Source organism: Parasteatoda tepidariorum, chromosome 3, assembly GCF_043381705.1.
Source record: "Parasteatoda tepidariorum isolate YZ-2023 chromosome 3, CAS_Ptep_4.0, whole genome shotgun sequence".
NCBI classification, from domain to species: Eukaryota; Metazoa; Arthropoda; class Arachnida; order Araneae; family Theridiidae; genus Parasteatoda; species Parasteatoda tepidariorum.
Window position 1 is genome coordinate 97,077,793 of NC_092206.1, and position 19,496 is coordinate 97,097,288.

The 19,496-nt window shown below is 26.4% G+C and overlaps 2 protein-coding genes and 1 long non-coding RNA gene across 7 annotated transcripts in view; 2 read left to right on the top strand and 1 right to left on the bottom strand.

Annotated features, from left to right (window-relative positions):
• The window catches only part of LOC107440285 (transforming growth factor beta regulator 1), a 43,990-nt gene extending 41,601 nt beyond the window's left edge, over window positions 1–2,389 (top strand). For both annotated transcript variants that reach the window (XM_016053164.4, XM_016053163.4), the window contains exon 9: window positions 2,024–2,389. In XM_016053164.4, coding sequence (XP_015908650.2) covers window positions 2,024–2,111 — 88 coding nt within the window. In that variant the 3' untranslated portion in view covers window positions 2,112–2,389. The remainder of the gene's footprint in view (window positions 1–2,023) is intronic.
• Window positions 1–9,788, bottom strand: part of LOC107440286 (uncharacterized) — a 23,031-nt gene extending 13,243 nt beyond the window's left edge. The window contains exons 1-3 of one of the 4 annotated variants that reach the window (XR_006225647.2): window positions 9,560–9,659; window positions 8,958–9,022; window positions 3,682–3,762 (exon numbers count right to left, since the gene is read on the bottom strand). This is a non-coding gene — a long non-coding RNA (uncharacterized lncRNA). Of the gene's footprint in view, window positions 1–3,681; window positions 3,763–8,957; window positions 9,023–9,555 lie in introns of all 4 variants that reach the window. The other 3 variants (XR_011636479.1, XR_001583621.3, XR_011636480.1) reach the window with 3 other exon arrangements.
• LOC107440284 (RING-type E3 ubiquitin-protein ligase PPIL2) overlaps window positions 9,579–19,496 on the top strand; it is a 21,330-nt gene continuing 11,412 nt past the window's right edge. Inside the window, exons 1-5 of the mRNA XM_016053161.3 lie at window positions 9,579–9,867; window positions 12,456–12,505; window positions 14,365–14,479; window positions 15,182–15,233; window positions 16,075–16,218. Coding sequence (XP_015908647.1) covers window positions 9,836–9,867; window positions 12,456–12,505; window positions 14,365–14,479; window positions 15,182–15,233; window positions 16,075–16,218 — 393 coding nt within the window. The 5' untranslated portion in view covers window positions 9,579–9,835. The remainder of the gene's footprint in view (window positions 9,868–12,455; window positions 12,506–14,364; window positions 14,480–15,181; window positions 15,234–16,074; window positions 16,219–19,496) is intronic.

The window sequence follows — 19,496 nt, forward strand, 5'->3', positions numbered from 1 at the left end:
CAACAATAATTTTTACTTACCATATAAAATTTCACTTTGTTCTTGTTACTCCTAGTAAGATTTAAAAATTTAGAAACATAGAAAAAAAAACAGCAAGCTTTAGTTTTTAATTCTATAAAATATTTTAGTTTTTTATTCTATAAAATATTTAATTCTATAAAATATATTCTTCCTTTATAAAATATTTTGCAAAAAGCACAACAGTTGGCATCCTTAGTATTAAAATCCCAATAATTTCTTGAACATTCTAAAACAGCCACTTTGATTTTGCCTAGATGTTTAGGACAAGAAGAAAAATCATGATGAAAAATTCTATCTTTGGATAAAAACCAAAGGTTTAACTTAAGCCTCATTCTTCCTGTCGTATTGTTCTTGTACTTCTCACTCTTCATTTATTCCTTTGACAGGAACCAGTGATCTTATGTCATCACATTAAAAACACCCCAAGATATTTTCTTTATGGAGTTTTAAGAAAGCTAAAAAATTAACCTTTGACTCAATTACTATGCATGTTACAGTATACAATAAAAGTAAATGTATAATATGCAATGTAAATGTATATTTATGCACATTTCGATTTTTTTTAAGCTTGTAATATAAATATAAGCATTGGAAGAAAAAAAATTTAAAAAAACTATAACATATTATTTAAAAACAATATCCAATCTGCTATTTTAATGTGAGCTTCCAAATCATGGTCATATTTTTTTACTTGACTAACCATTCAAAACTATCAATTAAACAATAGATTAATCATTTTTTATTTTAATAGTTTGATAGTTAAACAGATAATTTTGACATTAATATTCAACCCTTGATAGGAAATAAAAATTTTAGTGAATAAGAGCCAAAAGAATTGTGGTCCTCATGCACATTCAAAATGAAGAGATTGCTTCATCTTTATAATTTCAAAAAACTTTAGTGCTTGATTAAAAGGTAGAAACAAGAGGATAAAAGCTATTACAATTTTAGTGATTTACGTTATTGTTAAAAATAGTGGGACAGTTCTTATACACCTATACCTGAAAAGTTAAACACATGTTTAGTTGAGTGTAAAACCATTGATGTAATATCGATATCAGAAAATACTAGTTATCAGACAAAACAACTCCATATGTAAACTTCTTTAAAAAGTAAGTTTCTATAAACATTTCGAGGGGCTTATAAAATTCACAGAACTAATTTGTAAGCTCCAATTTTCAAATTAAAAATCATTGAATGATTGTTTTTAAAACTACCGGAAAAATTTGCTCATGCCAAAATATAATTACCATATCAGTAATTTTGAATGTAGCCAGTTATTATGTTAAATCAGTTTGTAAATTATTTTTTATAATATAATTACTGCAATTCATACTAGAATTTTAGTTTGTTTAACTTGATTAACTTAATAATACTAATAAAAATTAAAATTTTATGATATATGCATCCAAATAAGGCTACATAGTACTGAAAAGATTATTAATAAAATGTTGCCTCTTTCTAATTCAGATTTATATTTTATTTTTTAAAGAAAAGAGATTGCAGTAGCAGAAACTTCAGATTATTTATAACTACTGCAAATTATTTTTAGGCTAAGTTAATGTAAAATACTAAAACTATTAATTATATTATAACTTGTAAAATGAATATGAACTTAATGATATCTTAAAAATTATTTTTCTTATTTTTTGATTTATCAACAATTTTTATACATTAAAACTTTCTTCAATGTAGACCCTTTTCAAGATGAAATCCTAGTTAGATTTTGCATGTTTTCAAGTAGATTATGTTAACCCTAGTTAATTAATGGTTACCCTAAAACTTTAATATCTTCAAGCATTATATTTCACCTCTTAACAGTTATTTAGTTGCTATGCTAATCTAAAGTAAATACAGAAAACATAAATGATGTAAGCAATTTATTAATTTGTAATCTATAAATCAAGTGATTAACAACAAAGTAACAATGATAATTATTCAGATTGAATTGTTTAACTAGAAATAGAAATGAAAACTTATATTGAAATATTTTCTCTTCTAGTGATATACTTGAAAACAGAGTAGTAACTGAAATAACTCCAAATGCAGTTGCAGAAAATGTTAGCATTATGATGGACATTCATGAATGATAGGTCACATTAATTACTAATTAAATGATAACTATACTATCTCATGTATTTATTAATGTCATAACTTATTTTCCATAAAATAAAATGTAATTTTTACTAAATATGTCATTGTAATTGTATATGCTGAGTTGTACATTATTTAGAATTCTTTTAAGTTACTTTTTAAAATTGTATATTTTACTTTGCACTTCAGTTGTAAAATGTTATGTAAAAACTGTAATGTCTTATTTTTAGTAAAATTTGTACTATGTTCAAATAAATTTCTTTTTTAAAAAAAACCTTATTGAATTTAAAACTCCTTTTCCTACAATACATACTAAATAAATAAATAATACACTACATCATTAAGGAATAAAACTTTAAGAACATTTTAATGATAAACCACAATTGAAAATTATTCAGAAAAATGTTTTTGGTAAAGAACTCCAATATGATTATTAATAATATTGTGCTGATATCTAGTGAAGTTTCAGGAAGCTTTCAAATTACCTACCTTGAAACAATGCTAAGGATTAGTTTAATGTAAAAATTACTTCTAACTCATCCTTATTATTATTTCAATATAAGTACTTTATAAGTTCTAGCCTATGTGTGGCCTATCACAATGTTACCCAAAACCCTTCACATATAGGATTTATTTGTACACATATCATTTTAAACAACTTAAAAGAAATTAGTGATAATAAGGTGTCAATTCTCATTATTTTAAGTTATTTATAAAATCTTCCAATTTTGAAATTGAATTTAACTGAATAAAGATTTTAATAAATTTGAAAAGAAATAGTAAAATGTTACATAATAGTAAATGTAAAATTTCTTTTTAATTGAGCTTCAAATAATGAAAATTGGTATGGAAGAATTTTTAAAATCAGAGATCAAATTTTAACATTGATATAAATAAGAAATTCTAGTGAAATTAATGTCACTTCAAATTAATATTTCAGTTATCCACTGAAATTCTATTGAGAAATATATTCAGCAAAATACTTCTGTCAAAAGAAAGCAACTTATTCATTATTAATAAAAAAAACTATCTGATACCAATATAAGCTAATTCTAATTGTAAAAACTAAAGAAAGAACAGTTCTTATGAGTAAGAAAATGGTGTGTGGTGAAACTTAAGATATCTTAATATATAAGCTGAGAACTTGCCATTGATCTGTCATGCGTTGTAATGACTCTATAGAAATAATTTATCTCTACAGAAATAATGGTCTCTTTTAAATTTGTAATTCAGGTAAAGAACTCTTTCATTTCATCTATAAAAGTACAATCCCACCATTTATGAACGTCATACTTGCAGACTTTAAAAATACATACTTAACTCGAGTTTTTTAAAAAATTAAATGTTTAAAACTTTTTTTTTTAATTTCTATAAATTATTAATATTTAGAGTAAGTGGAAGAATTTAAAGTAAAAGCGTCACCAAGAAAATTTCAGAAAAAAATATTAGATCTGCTTGATTTTTTTTAAATCAAGGATTCGTTATTTTAAGTTTGCAAATACGACACTCGTAATTGGTGGAATTGCCTGAAGTTAATTTTCTATAATGTGTTATATGCTGAATTACCTCGCTCAGAGTGTTGCTCCACTAGTCAACATAAACACTTATGGACTACTTAACTATGAATATTCATCATTTTTCTTTCATCTGAAATAGGAATGAGATCATGCTTAAAAAATATATATATGCAGTACATAATTGAATAAGTATAACTAATGACTAAGAAGAATAACTAAAATTTTATGGTAGAATTTAAAACTTATTCTTACTCACTTCCAAAATTTGCATAACATAAATGCATTGACTTTTTTTTTCTTCAGTGAATAAAATCACATGCGCTAATTCATTAGCGATAGAGATTTTATTTTATTTTATTTTATTTTATAACCGTCGTTGAACAGCCGACCCAATTTCATGGGTTTACGACTACTTACGTTCAACTCCGTAGTCTTGTAATTTTGAACCAATCCAGAAGACAAGGAAACTCCTGGATCAGTACCCCCAGAGGTATTGATTTGTTGTGGGAACATGGAGGACTTTGAGACTCGACAGATTCAACGTGCACCAGTCTCCATTTACTACACGGGGAGTCTTCGTAGCGATAGAGATTGCTCCGAACTCACTTTTGGAGGTCCGAGCCAAAGATTCATGATTACTTAGAGCCCGAGTCTGCTGGAGATATATCCCGGATAAAGCCCGAATTTTTCAATCCTGTTTCTCCAGAAAAAATATCAAAATCTTAAGCTAAATAAAACTTATGTGACAATTAGAGTTAGTCTCGCAAATCAAATGCATTGAACAAAAGAAGATAATTTCTAAATTTTAAAATAATTTATTGCTGATTTAAATGTTTGTTTGAAAGTAGTAAAAAAGTTCATGAAACTGAGCCTAAAACCTATTTTTCAGTAAACAAGCCTGCACTGGACTCAGGGCTGAGTTCATCTCTAGTCTGAAACATGATTCAGACCACAAGATGATATTATACAATGGTTCACACATAAACTCAGCTTGTGATTTAAATTATTGGCACTTCGTTTCAAACTGATTCAATATAAGTCAACTAAAATATTTATCGTAAAAATAAAAAAAAAATTCTAAGCATAATACAAAATTTTCAAGTCAGGTTCTAAAGAAAAGCCACTACTAAAATTTGTTCCAACAAAAAAACAATTGTTGCAAAGAAAAATTTCACAGAAACAGATTCAAATTACAGGAAATTTGTTTTTAAAAAAATCTAAAGGAAAGTATTAACCAAGGGAGCAAACAATTTTTGGAGCATAATATCTTCTCAGAACACAGTATTTTTGGTTTGAAATTTCTCCCCAAGATTATAAGGTTCTTCTTTAGGTACAATAATTTTTCTAAAACATTTTTATACCGAAAAGTTTGTATAGTTTAAAAAAAATTTCTTCAACTGAAAAAAAAAAATTATTCAATTTTTCACAATTCATGACAAAACTTGCAAATGTGTGAAAAATAACATAAATCAAAATATATTAAAATAGTATTAATATATAAAGTTAAATTTAAGGTTCCACTCATAAAAAGATTGACTTATAAAAAATTAATGTTAAAACACACTTAGCAACACATTCTTTTTAGGTAAAAAGCTTTGTAGCAATTTACTTTCAATCAGAAAAAAATTTCCCAAGGACTGCCTGAATTTCCCCAAAACCTTGTTTGTGCGATTAGACATATTCTGCAGTCCTAGTAATAACTATCTTCATTTAGTTGCAAAATAATTGGAAAAACTTTAAACAATTAAAAAAACTAACTGTACTTGTATTTTAATTGATTTCTTAATTAACCAAAACATTTATATCTGTGTACAAAGAAAGAAATGAAAAATGCATGGTGAAATTCATATGAAATGAATTTTGCTTTATACAAATAACTTGAGAGATAGCTGCAAATATCAATTTTAAATTTATTTACTTTGCAGAAGAAAAGTTTAGAGTAAAATGTGCTTTGGTGCCAGCTGAAATCAAATCTGAGACCTTTGAGTCACGGAAAAGCTAGAGATTTATCCAGTTACTACTGCACCTCTTTTTTACAATAAAAGAACTGGGTAATTTTAATAAAAATAGATCAAGCAATGGATGTTAATAATAAGAAAAAAAATTTGACCCAGTCTCTAAACAACATGAAGTATTTCAAGGGCTCAATGTATCATTTAAAAATGGCTTACAATTTTTCTTTAAAAAGCTAGCTAGAAAAGAATTTTAGTTACATTAGAAAAATTTTATAGCCAATAATCAGAGATCTCCCTAAAAATAAAAAAAGGGCAAAGTGATTTTTTCAAAAACCTGAGCACCTTCTGTTTCGATGGGCACTAATCTTGCTAATTATCCCGTGGCAGAATTTTTTCTTGCTTTCTGCGACAAACTTCCTTAGCACTAATATTTTTCTTTAAGATACTTTAAATTATGACAATTACTAATTTAAATTAACAGAAATGTTGTATTTACAAAAGAAAGTATAGAATAAAAAAGAATCACACGAATAGGACTCCTTAAATATGGTTAAATGTATGGTCTCCTTAAAATGTAAAATATGGTGTTCTTTAAACAGGGTGTGTAGCCAAATTATTCAACAAAAAATAAGCACCTTTTAAGTACTTTTCAAGCACTCAAAAAATATTTTTAAGCACTTTATAATTGGAAATAATAAAAATATCATAATTGGAAATTGGGTTGGAAAGTTTTTGACAATCAATGGTTTTATCTTGTTTTAACCGTCATGTCAGAAAAAAAACCTTTTGGCATTGTTTTTGACAATTGTCAAAAATCGTGAAATTTTTTTAATCATGTAAAACGAATGGCGTTTTCATACGTTATAGACTGACTATAAGCCGAAATAGATTGGGGTTGAATTAATTATGAAAACGTTGAATAGAACAATGTGAACTGTGTCTTTTTGCATAATTCGAAGCAAAAATTAACATAGTAAAGGAAAAATCTCATTTTGAAAAGGGGAAAATTAAGCACTTTTTAAAAACACCCAATGAAAAAAACACCTTTAATGGCTTTTAAAAGTCGAAAATAAGCACTTTTTAAAAACACTATGCACCCTGTTCAAGAAAAAAAAATGACAGAAAGAACATTATTTCCAGAGCGAAATGAATCTTAAACTTTCGATTTCTGAATTTTTTATTTTATATTATTAGTTTGAAATTCTAGCTGAAGCCAGTCATTACCGATTTTTCATAAAATCTCAAATGAGAATAGAAAAATCATGATTATTTCTTTTCTCTCTGATGCGCAAAGAAAATCATTTTGAAAAAAATTCAGCATTAAAGAAAAAAAACATTGTTCAAAAAATTATGCAGAAAGGAAAACCAACCCTTCCCAAATGAAAAATCTTTCTGAAAAAACTCTGTAATGTTCTGTTACAATGTCGTCGCAATTCTGCTACAGGGCTCATTATATCTAGCTAGATTAGTGTTCTCTAAAATGAAATTAAAAATAATCAAATAATAATATTTTACATTAACTTAGTTGCCTAAAAATAATTTGCAGCAGTTGTAATAATCTGAAGTTGCTGCTACTGCAATCTCTTTTCTTATAAAAAGAAACAATTTTACAAGCAGGGTAAGAAAGTTGCATTTACCTCTGTGAAAGGGCAAATAGGGTAGGCTAACCTTCTAAAAACTTAGGATGGACACTGTAATAAAAATACCATATGCATAAATCACCTTAAGAGAAAGCCTCCCGAGCTTGATAAATCTATGCTTTCAGTCAGTCCAGTCTACAACCATGTCAAAATTGGGGCTAATATTTGTCTACATGCACATTACACATAAAAACAAAACCAATTGGTTTTAAAAATGTTATTTGCCATCTGTTTTAGAAACTTTAACCTATTTCCCATTTAAAAAAGATAAAATCATTTTTCTCTTCCTACAAAATGCCTTTGGTCTACATCAATAAATTAGTCTTAGTCTACATCCCAAAAGTAGAAAGTTATACTGTCAAATTTTCTCCAGAATGATTTGTGTACTATATTATTCAGAAACCTGTACCTAAATTTTTTTTTTTTTTTTTTTTTTTTTAAATCTGATAAAAAAAGCTCAACTTTTTGATGAAAAATTTAAATAAGTAAACCTTACTTTTTTGTAACCTACGAAAAACAACTGATTCATTGGAAATATTTTGTTCTAAAAAGCTCACAAATACCTGCCCCTTAATTTTTTTTTTTTTTTAAATCTGATAAAAAGCTCAACTTTTTGATGAAAAATTTAAATAAGTAAACTTTACTTTTTTGTAACCTACAAAAAACAACTGATCCATTGGAAATATTTTGTTCTAAAAAGCTCACAGATATGTTTTAGAAAGAAAAATAACAGGTATAAAAAAAATCTCAATATTTTTTTTGTTCCAAGGCCAAAAATATGCAGATTTCTCTTTTTCAATAACAATTCTATGAATGGAAAAGAAAATTTTACCATGACTCTACCTTGGTACTAATATATATTTATATAAAATTTAAAAAAAATTTATCATTTAAATTCCAAATATATTTAAATTTGAAATATATTTATATTTAAATTCCAAATAGATTTTATCAGATTTACTTGTTAAAATATAAAAAATCAATGCGGTATTAAATTTAAATACAATTAAAAAAAAAGATTTTAAAAAAAAGTTTATCCTCAACACCTTTCTATTTTTTACAAGATATTTTGGAATTTAGCTAGGAATAATTCATGAATTAGCATAAATCTGTGAAATAAAAAAATATGTTTTTTTTTTAGATTAAATTTCAAATTTCGCATAAAAAAATTACTAGATTTAAAAATGCATTCCACTCTCCTTTAAATTGGAGATGAAAAAATGCAGATTATGGAAGTAACTTAGGACACACTTTCATTATTCTTCACAGCATATAAAATTTGAATTGAAATACTTAAGTGAAGTTTACCAAGATATCATTAAGAGAAAAAGAATTATTATTTTCGAATTTAAAAAAAAGGTTAAAAAATTAGCTAAGATTTAAAAAATTTTAAAAAAATAAACTTTCAACAAGAACATAACAGTAGGAATTTTTAAATAATGAATTTTAAAGACAGCAGCAGAAAGAATTTAAAAACAATAAATTAAGAACATAACAGAATTTTAAAATGATTAATTTTAAGGACATAACAGAAAGAATTTAAAAAATAAATTTTAAGAACCGAAGAATTTTACAACAATAAATTTTAAAGCAGGGCAGAGAGAAAATAAATATTAAAGCAATAAATTGTAAGGAATATTAAACAAAGAACATATTCATCCCTGCAAAAGAGTATTTTAAATTAACCTTTTTTTCATTTATTTATTAATTATTTTTATTAAAGAAGTTACCTATGTCCCCAGTCATAATATTGCAATGTGCCTGAGGAAGAAACCTACGGAAAAAACCGAGATACCTGTAGAAAAATTTATCCAAATTATTAATTTATTGGAATTTATTATTAACAGCAATTCATTTTAACAACTTTATAATTTATGAATATGAGGTCAACACAAGAATTATAATGACACAAAGTATTTTATAAAGTTAAACTTCAAAAAACAATTTTTTTGATGAGTTTTTTTTTTTAAATTTAATTTTTCTTCAGCAGAAAATAATTTTAAAAAGGTATTCAGCAAATAATATCATTAAAGATTTTAAAGCTATTTCTTATCAAAACAAAATAATTAATAATTTTATAAATTAATAGGTTAACGGCCTAATCAATTGAATTGCATTATTTACATCCCACCTCCTTCACTATTTATTTAGCATGGCTGCTTACTCAAAATGTTGCAATTACAATAATGCTAGAGACGAGAAACACTGATTTAAAAAATTCGAAATTAAAAGCATAATCGTAGACGACACTTCAAAGCATCTCAATAAAACATCAGAAATATATTTGTTAAAATAAGCAAAATCATAAAAACAAACCGAAACACATACTTACGCAGCTATTACAGCGAAATCATTTTTCGTAGCAGACACCTCACACGACGTAACGGCATCCATGTTTCACTTTTTATATTTTCCCTACAATCTGGACTTTAATAAGATATTGGGAAGGAAACGAGTTCGAGCATGCGCACTAGCCAAGTTAATTTCAGCCCATAGCATCGAATGCCGTGTTTGTTTATTTACCTTTTATTGTGAACTGATAATCGTAGATACCACAACACGATTTTTCATATAAATTAGACACCAGATATTTTAAAGTGCTTTCAAAATGGGGAAAAAACAGCACCAAAAAGATAAAATGTAAAATTTTAATTTGTTTACATCAAGTGTTTTGTATTACACGCTTTATTTATTTTAACTGTGAAATTTAAATTGTCTTGCTCACATTTATTTCTTTGATCATATTAATTACCTATTTGCATACGTTATTTTCAATTTCCATATCTTTTAAAAGAGTTCCTTCTGATGAATTTAAAAATCGGAAACTTTAACAGCTAAGATGAAAGGAAATTATTAAATCTTTTTGAGACTAAGGCTTTTAAGTAATTAGTGCAAATCTGATTTAAATTAAAGAGATCAAAATAACGATTGTATTAAAACTATTGAACTTTTCACGGAAATTAAAAAGTTACAAGTTACTTCTAAGTTATTCATAGAAGAAAAATATGAAAATCTATATTCTCATATATTTCCTTTAATGAATTAGAATTATCTTACCAACTTTGATATGTGATGATACTTAAAAGTGTTAAACTTAAAAGTGCTTAGAGTTATTTGTAAGTGATATGTAATAGCAACACAATGAAGTTAAATTTCATATACTTTGATTTTCATAGGGGATGTTCTTGTATCATGATCTGTCGCACCAACTGCAATAGCCAAGGTGCCAAATAGATTTTAAACTTGCAATTTTTTTTTAAAAAAAAACATGAGGATGTTTGCCCAGGGGTAGCTATGAGTTATACAATTCAAGTCGATCTCTTTCTGCGGTTATTTTATTTTATTTTCTCATGTGCCGCTGCCCAGAAGTTGCCAAGACTCAGAGATTATTCTCCCCTTTTCATATCTTTCATACTTTATTTTCCTTAATAATTTTCAATGATTTTTTAATGGCCTTCTTCAGTTTCATACTATTTTTATTGTGTTGTTATTGATTTCTTTCTTCAGGTATAAAATAATTGTGTCACTGTGCATGTACAGCAAACAAAACTTACTTATCTTATTATTTCTAGGAGTAAAAAATTATTTTAGTGATAAACTAAGTTAAATAATTTCTCTAGTTCTCCATGTGACTTCTAGAGGTTTAGTGGCCACTTTTTCTCTCTAGTGACCTTTAAAAAAAACTTAAGTTTTACCTTTCTTAAAGCTTTTTAAACTAGATAGCATAAGTAGCCTAACATTATTGCAAATAGTTACTATCATTGTAATTTTTGTATAAAGTGATATTAAAAAGTTTTCAGTCTTTGGAGAACTAATAATTTTATCTTAAAATTTGACTGTCGCAACTTGTTTGAACTTTTTTCTATAATTAATTACCTAAAACTAAAATTTTATTTTTCAAAATAAGTAAAGATATATCGTTAATTATTTTGTTGAGTAAAAATCAAAATTTTAAGCAGGAAATTACTAAAAATGCAGATTTTTCTGCCCTAAATCTTTTCTTTTTATTACGAAGTCAATAGATTTTCTGAATTAATTATTGAAGATATGCTAAATCTGCTTTTATTTGGAAAAAGATAAATTCATCAATGTTCTGAACTAAAGTTGAATGAAAACTTAATGGGGTATAAAAATAATAATAAGTGATAAAATAAAATGCAGGTGTTAGTGATAAAATATAAAAAAATATATCTGCCAAAGATTGTGAAGAAAAAAAATATATTGAATTTACCTTAACAATATTTTATATGAGTTTATTAAAAGCTTCCTTAGGAGAAATTTATAACCATACAATCATTTTTATTTCAATCAATACATAGATCATTGATTGAAATAAAAAAGTTATGATTTTTCATATGTCAGTCAAATTTCATTAAGAGAATCAAATAAACTATTTGAATTGATAGAAAAGATGGAGTGAGTTTCTCCCACAATATAAATTCAATATTCTGGCCTCTTTTTAGCAATAAGACTGACCAATATTAAAGATTTTTATGGTGACTTATTTTTAGATCTTGAGGAACTACTGCAAATTTTTCCATGCAAGTGTATGTTAGATAATTCTGTAATGTATTGATGAATAATGAATTTTGTGTTATATGTTGTGGCCCACAAACTGTCTGTTTTTTTTGGAAAACAACTGAGTACTCAAATGCTAGAATCAATCCCCGAGTACTCAAAATATTATTCTCGTCTCTAATACAATAGTTGTCAGTTAGTTTGCTGGCCTTAATCAGCTCTGTAGCTTTGAGCAATTATTTTATAGAAATGTGTCTGTCTGTCAATAAACTCGACAACATTCTTTTAAATGAACAGTACAGTTTTGAGTTTATGAGCAGTTTCGAGTTTTTAAGTTTAAAAAAGGGTGGAAATCTGAAAAACAAAATCTAGTGATTATAAGGGATTATCAGTTGTATTCAAAAAGTTTCTCAATAAGTCATATACACAATAGAAAGGTAAAGGTAGTAACTTATTGTTTTATGGAAAGTAAGTTATCTTACAATTTCAATGTTGAAGGATACCAATATTGTTAAATTTGCTAATTTTTACTTAATCAAAAAAATTTAGTCATTGCTTTTTTAAAGGTTGATTTTTACTAAATGCAGAAAAAATGTAAGTTTCTGCATTTTGTAATTTAATAGTACGTATAAGTATTTATTTTCAAAAATTATCAATGCTTTTATTTATTAATATTGTCTAATATCTTAAATTTTTTTTATTCTTTTTAGGTATTTAACAGCTACAGAATGGAGTCAGTTCTATGGAGGGAAAAAACAGAGTATTTATACAAACAACATTTTTAAATATATCCTTGATTGGGAAATTTTATTTATTGTTACAGTTAAGTGTACATGTGCTGCATTACTAGGGTTCATGCCAGTATGACGACATCGTGACAATCGTCGACAATTGTTCTACGAATGTCACTAAAATTATATGCATGGGGAACAAAATTGTCGCCTTGAAATATGTTTGGAAATCACAAAATAATAACGAAAAATAGTTATTTTCCAACTGGAATAACTGAAAGTGCTGATTCAAAAAATTTTAAATGTTGAAATTACAAATTTACATGTTGTGCTTTGCTTTGCATTCATGTACTGACAATGTAGTTGTTCATCCATAAAATTTAGATAATTTTTATTATAATATTTTTTTAGTTTTTACTTACCTGTTTTCCTCATTTATTTATTTGGTCTCTGCATTTTGATCTGTACGTTGAATCTATTTACTAATATTATTTAAACTTTTTTGTTTTACTTAATTTTAAAAAATTCTAATATTTAATCATTGTGGGGTAATAAACCTAATTAGTTTTAGGGTGTTATAGGTGGCAATTAATAACTTTTGATGAGTACCATAGCATGAATTATGAAATTGTAAAGTGTAATATTTTTTTCTAAAGTACGTCTACCATATTAATTTTTTGGACATCTAAATTTTCATTGCTGGTGTGAATCTTATGTATTACCATATTTATTAATTTTGAGTAGCCAGCTATGGCATTATACTGTTACTGTATATCTTACTTATTCTGGGTGATAAATTATTATTACTAACTTCTTTGATCTGCAACCACATAGTGTAGGTAGTAAAAGATATTAACTCTTAAAATTCTGAAACATTGGCAATGCCATAGTTCAGTAAAAAAGATGGTTACGGTTTGATCATTTTTATCACCATGTTACATTTTTTAGCCCTATTTTCAAAACTTATTATATGAAACAAAGCAATTTTTAGTTATAATTGTTAGTAATTTTTAAGTATTCCTGAATATGATAATGTCAGAAAAATATTTCCCTACAATTATTGTTTTCTTAATTTTTGAATTGCTAGATTATTAAATTTGTAAATATGCTCTCTTAATATCAGAATGATTTTATCTGAATATAGAGTCATACATGAATTTTTTACATAGTTCTCTTTGAATTACAACTGAAAAATTTTTTAAATATACTTCACAAAAATTGTCTTAAACTTGTTTCTTGGGATGTTTTAAACCAATTTATTTTAGATTGTTAATATAATATTTTTTACGGATTAAAATATTTATTTATTTATTGTATTTCTAGCAAATCTCCGGGAACTTTTTTTTGTTTAACATAAGTCCCAAAACTATGAAGTAGCAAACTTCTTATTTTATTATTTTTTTTAACATCATGCATTTAGTGTCTTGTAATAATTCAAAAATGTGTTTAATATTTGTTGATTACTGTACTTGAATTGAAGAAAGACATTTTAGTAAAATATTAATTATAAATTTTTATACTTCATTTTTTTAATACATATAATATTTTTAATACATCGATTTACTTGCGTTATTTTTTTTTTTATTCACTTTGTTTGAACTGGAATTTCTTTTTTAAAAACTCTGAATGAAACTTTTGTAAAAATGGAATCACTCTAAATAATTTGCACTTGTACACTACTACACAATAAATCAATAAAATCTTCTAAAAATTGAGCAATCTACATAATTTAGTTTGGTCCGAATTTATTAATTTGTATTCAATTTGAATAAATTAAATAATGTGCATGATTCATTATGACAAATATCTGAAATCATTATAGAAAATAATATCTTTGATAACGAACTTAAATTAATAATTTAATTTTTTTGTCTGTTCCCCAATTTAGCTGCCAATACTGCTGGAGCTGAGTTCAGGCGACTTCCATTTGATCATTGTGCACTTTCACTGCAACCATTTGAACACCCATTGTGTACACCTGAAGGAGTTGTTTATGATCTTATGTTAGTCATTAATCACTTCTTTACTATATTATTATAAGTTTTTATGCAGAAATTTTTGCAAGTTTATTTGATGTTAATCATACCTGGGAAACATTGCAGTTTTTCTATTTTGATGATTCTAAAAATTCCTAAAATTCCCTATGTGTAAAATATTTAGTGCATTTCGCAGCAATTATCACGAAATTTATATTGTTTCGTAAAATCTACAGGATTTTTTTTCCTATCCTTGTTGGCAGCTATGTATTTTGTAAGATTAAAAATGTTTTTATATATTTATTATGTTTTCATTATTAAAGTTACATTTAATTATAAATTGTAACACATTTTAATGTTTCAAATTTGTTAAAGCTTTTTTCTTCTTTTTTTTGTGAGCTTATTCTAAAAATTAAATTGTTTTTAAAGTTTTTTTTTTCAAAATTTTTTATTATTACACTTTCTTTATTTGCTTTCCAATTTCAAAATAGTATTTTTTATTAATTAATAGTTAAGTTTTATTTAGATTAAATTAAAATTTTTGGACTGTATGAGAAGCAGAACTTAGCAAAAAAGAATAAATTAAATCATTTGGAATTGTTTTCATACTATTTAGTTAGCATTTTTGAAAAATGAAAATATTTATTAGAACTTATAATGTGTATATCTTACTGAATTAGAAAAAAGTTTTATTTAATGAAATTGTTAACCATATTTATCTTTTGACAGGCATATTATACCCTTTCTCAAGAAATACCACATTGATCCAGCAACTGGGAAGGTAAACATGTAGTTTCTCATCATTAATAATCTATTAGTTTTTAACGATCATTTGTGTTTATTTTTGTTAAAAAGTTGCTATTTCTATTGATTTTCTTTCACTAGTATTTTTAATTATTATTCTACATTTTCATAATTTTATATCTATCATTGTAAAACATAGAAATGGAAAAATTCATGCTATTCAAACCTCAGAAAATAATAAAAATTGAACTATAGAATTATTACTTCAGTTTTCAACTTATTTTATTCATGAATATGAAATATAATTTTAAAAGTAATTTTGTATGTATGTAATATACCCCTGACTATACACGTTGATCATTTTGGATCGCTAATGTGAAAGATTAGACAATATGGATTATCGCTATCATATAAAAGAATTTGCTTTCATGTAATATTTTAAATATCATAAATAATTGTAAATAAACTTTAATGAAATGCATATTTATTATTATTTTTACTTCTTATATTATGCAGCTTTTTTTTCTTCTTTTTTTTTTAATTTCCAGCCTTTTTATTTAATCAATTGCAAATTTTATTTGTGGTGTAAAAATATAATGGACATGTTTCCTGACAACAAAAATAGTGTCTCTCTAATTAGCATTTTTAGTTTTATGAATTTGAATGTGGTTAGCTATTATCAAAGTAGATTCTATCAGGAACTCTTAGAATCTTGGTAAATGTCCAGTATTAATGGTTATAACAAATAATGCACTTATATGATGTTTATCAAATGAATATGTTTAATTTTAAAAGATAATCGTCTCTCTTTCTATTCAGATGTTAACTTTTTCATTTAATCCCTATTTTTTATACAGATCTTTTATTCCTAATTTCAGCCCCTGGATTCAAAGACCTTAATTAAACTAAATTTTACGAAAAATTCTGATGGATTTTACCATTGTCCAGTCTTGTTTAAAGTTTTTAATGAAAACTCCCACATTGTTGCCATTAAAACTACAGGCAATGTATTCTCCTATGAGGTAATTTTATTTTATTACAATTATATTTTTCTTGTAACAAAATTATATATATTTCTCTTGTAACAAAATGAATCAATATTTTACTGTTTACATTTCAGTTTTTTCACTATACTTAAATAATAATTGACATTTCCTTACTGTATTCATAATTTAAGTTGCATAATTAAGCATAAGACTGTACTATCTTGAAGCCCACTTGCTTGTCTGGAAATAAAGACAGCCCATGTGCAATGCTAACCTCATTGCCACCATCAAGTGAGTAGTCTTGATTGAAATTGTGGAGCCTGAACCTCCATGACTCTTTTAGCCACCAACTGGCGATTAAGAGTGTGCTTAACTTGTTTTAACTAAGCATAATTCTATCGTGAACATTTCAGTGTAACTTGCTGTCTGATTCTCATGAATAAAAGACAAGAAATAAAAATTGATAAGGATTACCAACAAAAAAAATCCTAAATAAATTCTTTTTTAACTTTTTTTCCTACGCGTTTTATAATTTATTCATTTTTGAAGATAAAAAAAAAATGTGTTGGTCAGTAATCATAAGTTGTCTGCAAAATCAAGGTCAAAAAGATATTCATCTTATACCCATTTTTTTTTCTCTGATACTCTCTTCATAATCCAGTCAATAGCAATTAAAAAGATTGTTAGTGAAAGTATACAGCCCTATCTAACATCTAAATCAACCTTGAAGGATTTTGATTGTTGGCCGGCATGGATAGCTTGTATATTGTTAATTTTTATATATTTTTTTGATAATGTTTGCAAAACAATCAGGAATTCCATAGAATTCCAACAGCTTAAAGAGTGTTTCTCTGTGTAAACTGTTGAAAGCTTTTTCAAAATCTATAAAATTTAAATACATTGCTGATTACCATTCAATAGATTGTTCCACAATAATCCGTAACATTGCAATGTGGTCGACACATGATCTGTTAGCTCTGAAACCTGCTCGCTATGGTTTCAGGCTTTTGTCAATTGCATTTTTCCTTCCTTCCTCATTATTCTAGTTAAAAGTTTGCTGCATACATTTAACAAAGTGATTCCTTTCCAGTTGTCACATATCGTCAAATCACCTTTAACAAGCATAATATAAATATCTATTGATTTTGTTTTATTCTTTATGTAGGGACATTTTTGTTTTATCCTAATATATAAGTATAGATTTCTTTTAGTTCGCAAAATTATTATGTTGGTATTGTCTGATATTATTCTAATAATCAATGATGTTAAAGCAAAAAACAATGTGAAGAAAACAAAAATAAAATGCAGAAATGAACATCACAAAATATACCCTGTTTATGTTATAATTGTNTATATGCGTGTATATGTATATAAACAGGACAAATATTAAAAAATAATTTCATTACTTTTTTAACTATTTTATTTATGTGTGATTATTATTTAAGTTTTCTACCCAAATTGAATTTTCTGATGTAAACGGGCCTTTTTGGGAAAGTTTGTCTTATTTTTACCGTGTTAACTCCTTCTCTTTACCACCTTTTTGTAACTTAAGACTTAAAAACATAAACGTTCATATCATTTGATTTTTTCTTATTTGTCCTTTTCTACACTTTATTTAAGAATGTTTCTTTGCTTTAATCTATGTAGCACAAAGCATACCATATCCTTCTTTTTGGAAATTGCTGATGAAATTTTGCCTGATAGTGATTTATATATTTCATTATTTTTTTTAATATTTTATTTATGTGTGATTATTATTTAAGTTTTCTACCCAAATTGAATTTTTTCATGCTATGTAATTATTAAATAGTGCAGAGCAACTACATATAAAAGCACAAATAATTTAACTAATTGAAACAGATTATTTTTTTATTCTAAAACTAATACAATTATCTGTACCAAAACTGGGCATTTTCTAAAAAGAAAAGAAAAATATTAAGAAGCTAACAAACTCTTAATCAATCTTCTGGAAAAAAAAAATACTCGGGGCCATGTACTTCAAGTTACTGTTACGTTCTCTCTTTCATGATGCAAAAAAGAATTTATTCAGAAAAAGTTGCTTTGTATTTGGTGATAATTTGAATTATTGTCTCTTCTGTTGTTAAACTAAACCATTTGCATCAAACCAAAAATCTCTTTAAAAAAAAAAAAGTCCAAAACTAAAAAAAGAATTGTTTTAAATCTTGAGAGCAATAAAGTTTAAGCATTTAAGAATATGATTGGGGAAGGCCTGATCTGCCTTGCACCAATGATAGACAGAAAAGATTCGCCTTGTTGAAAGGTAATTCGGAGAGCCACCTGTTGTTTCCTAGGAATATTGAGCTGGTGACACTGGCTAATCTCTTTCCAAAATACCTTGATTGAGCTGACGGGACTGTCCAAAATGTTCCATCTTTTTGTTTGACGAGATTTCAGTGTAAGTTAGACAAGCATTGCCCTGCAAGGGATCGGCAGAGACAGTCCTGGCAAAGCTACTAGTTATCTCATTAACATTCAATCCAACATGGGAGATGAAACCCATCGAAAGTTCATAGAGTGTCTTGAAGAAGATCGTACTATAAGATCTAGAATATTCAAGCTTGTCTTGTCTCGAACAATCATTCATTGAAAACTGTTAACTGCAACTATCTGTTAAAATCCAAATGTCAATGAAGACAAGTTCAGTAGTCATGTTATTGAATTATAGTCCCTTATAGATTGCAATAAGTTCAAACCCAGATACAGAACAGCATTTAGTATTTTTAATCTCACTCACACTATTATATCAATTACACTATTAGATATCTGAATATGCGCACCATTTCGAGAAATATCTCTCTCACCCCTGTTGCCATCAGCTTACATTTTCAGAGCCAAATGTGGGATGTTACTTCTAAATCCATTGGTCTAGTAAATTCTGGTTTATCTGATTTTTTACACACCCTGGTCTTGATTACACCCCTTGTCTGCTGTAATAGATTAGTGTATTTTGACTAATCATGAAGTTCCCATTTTGTAGTGCAATAATCGGATCATTAAGCTAAAAAGCATTTAAAGTGTAACTTTTTTGTATTGTGCACTGGAGATCTTGTATTCAATTTAGTATATCTATTGGGAAAACTATTAAACTTTTGCAAAAATATGTAATGAAAATTTTAAAATATATTTTAGTACAGCTTATGTATTTTATACTGCTAACTGTAGATATTTATCTTAATTACTTTGGATTTTAAGGTATTGTATTGTAATCGACAATATGCTCCCTCTCCAAAAAAAAAAAAAAAATTAANCCTCATATAGGAATATAAACTTTGACTCCCTCTAGCGGTTTTGCG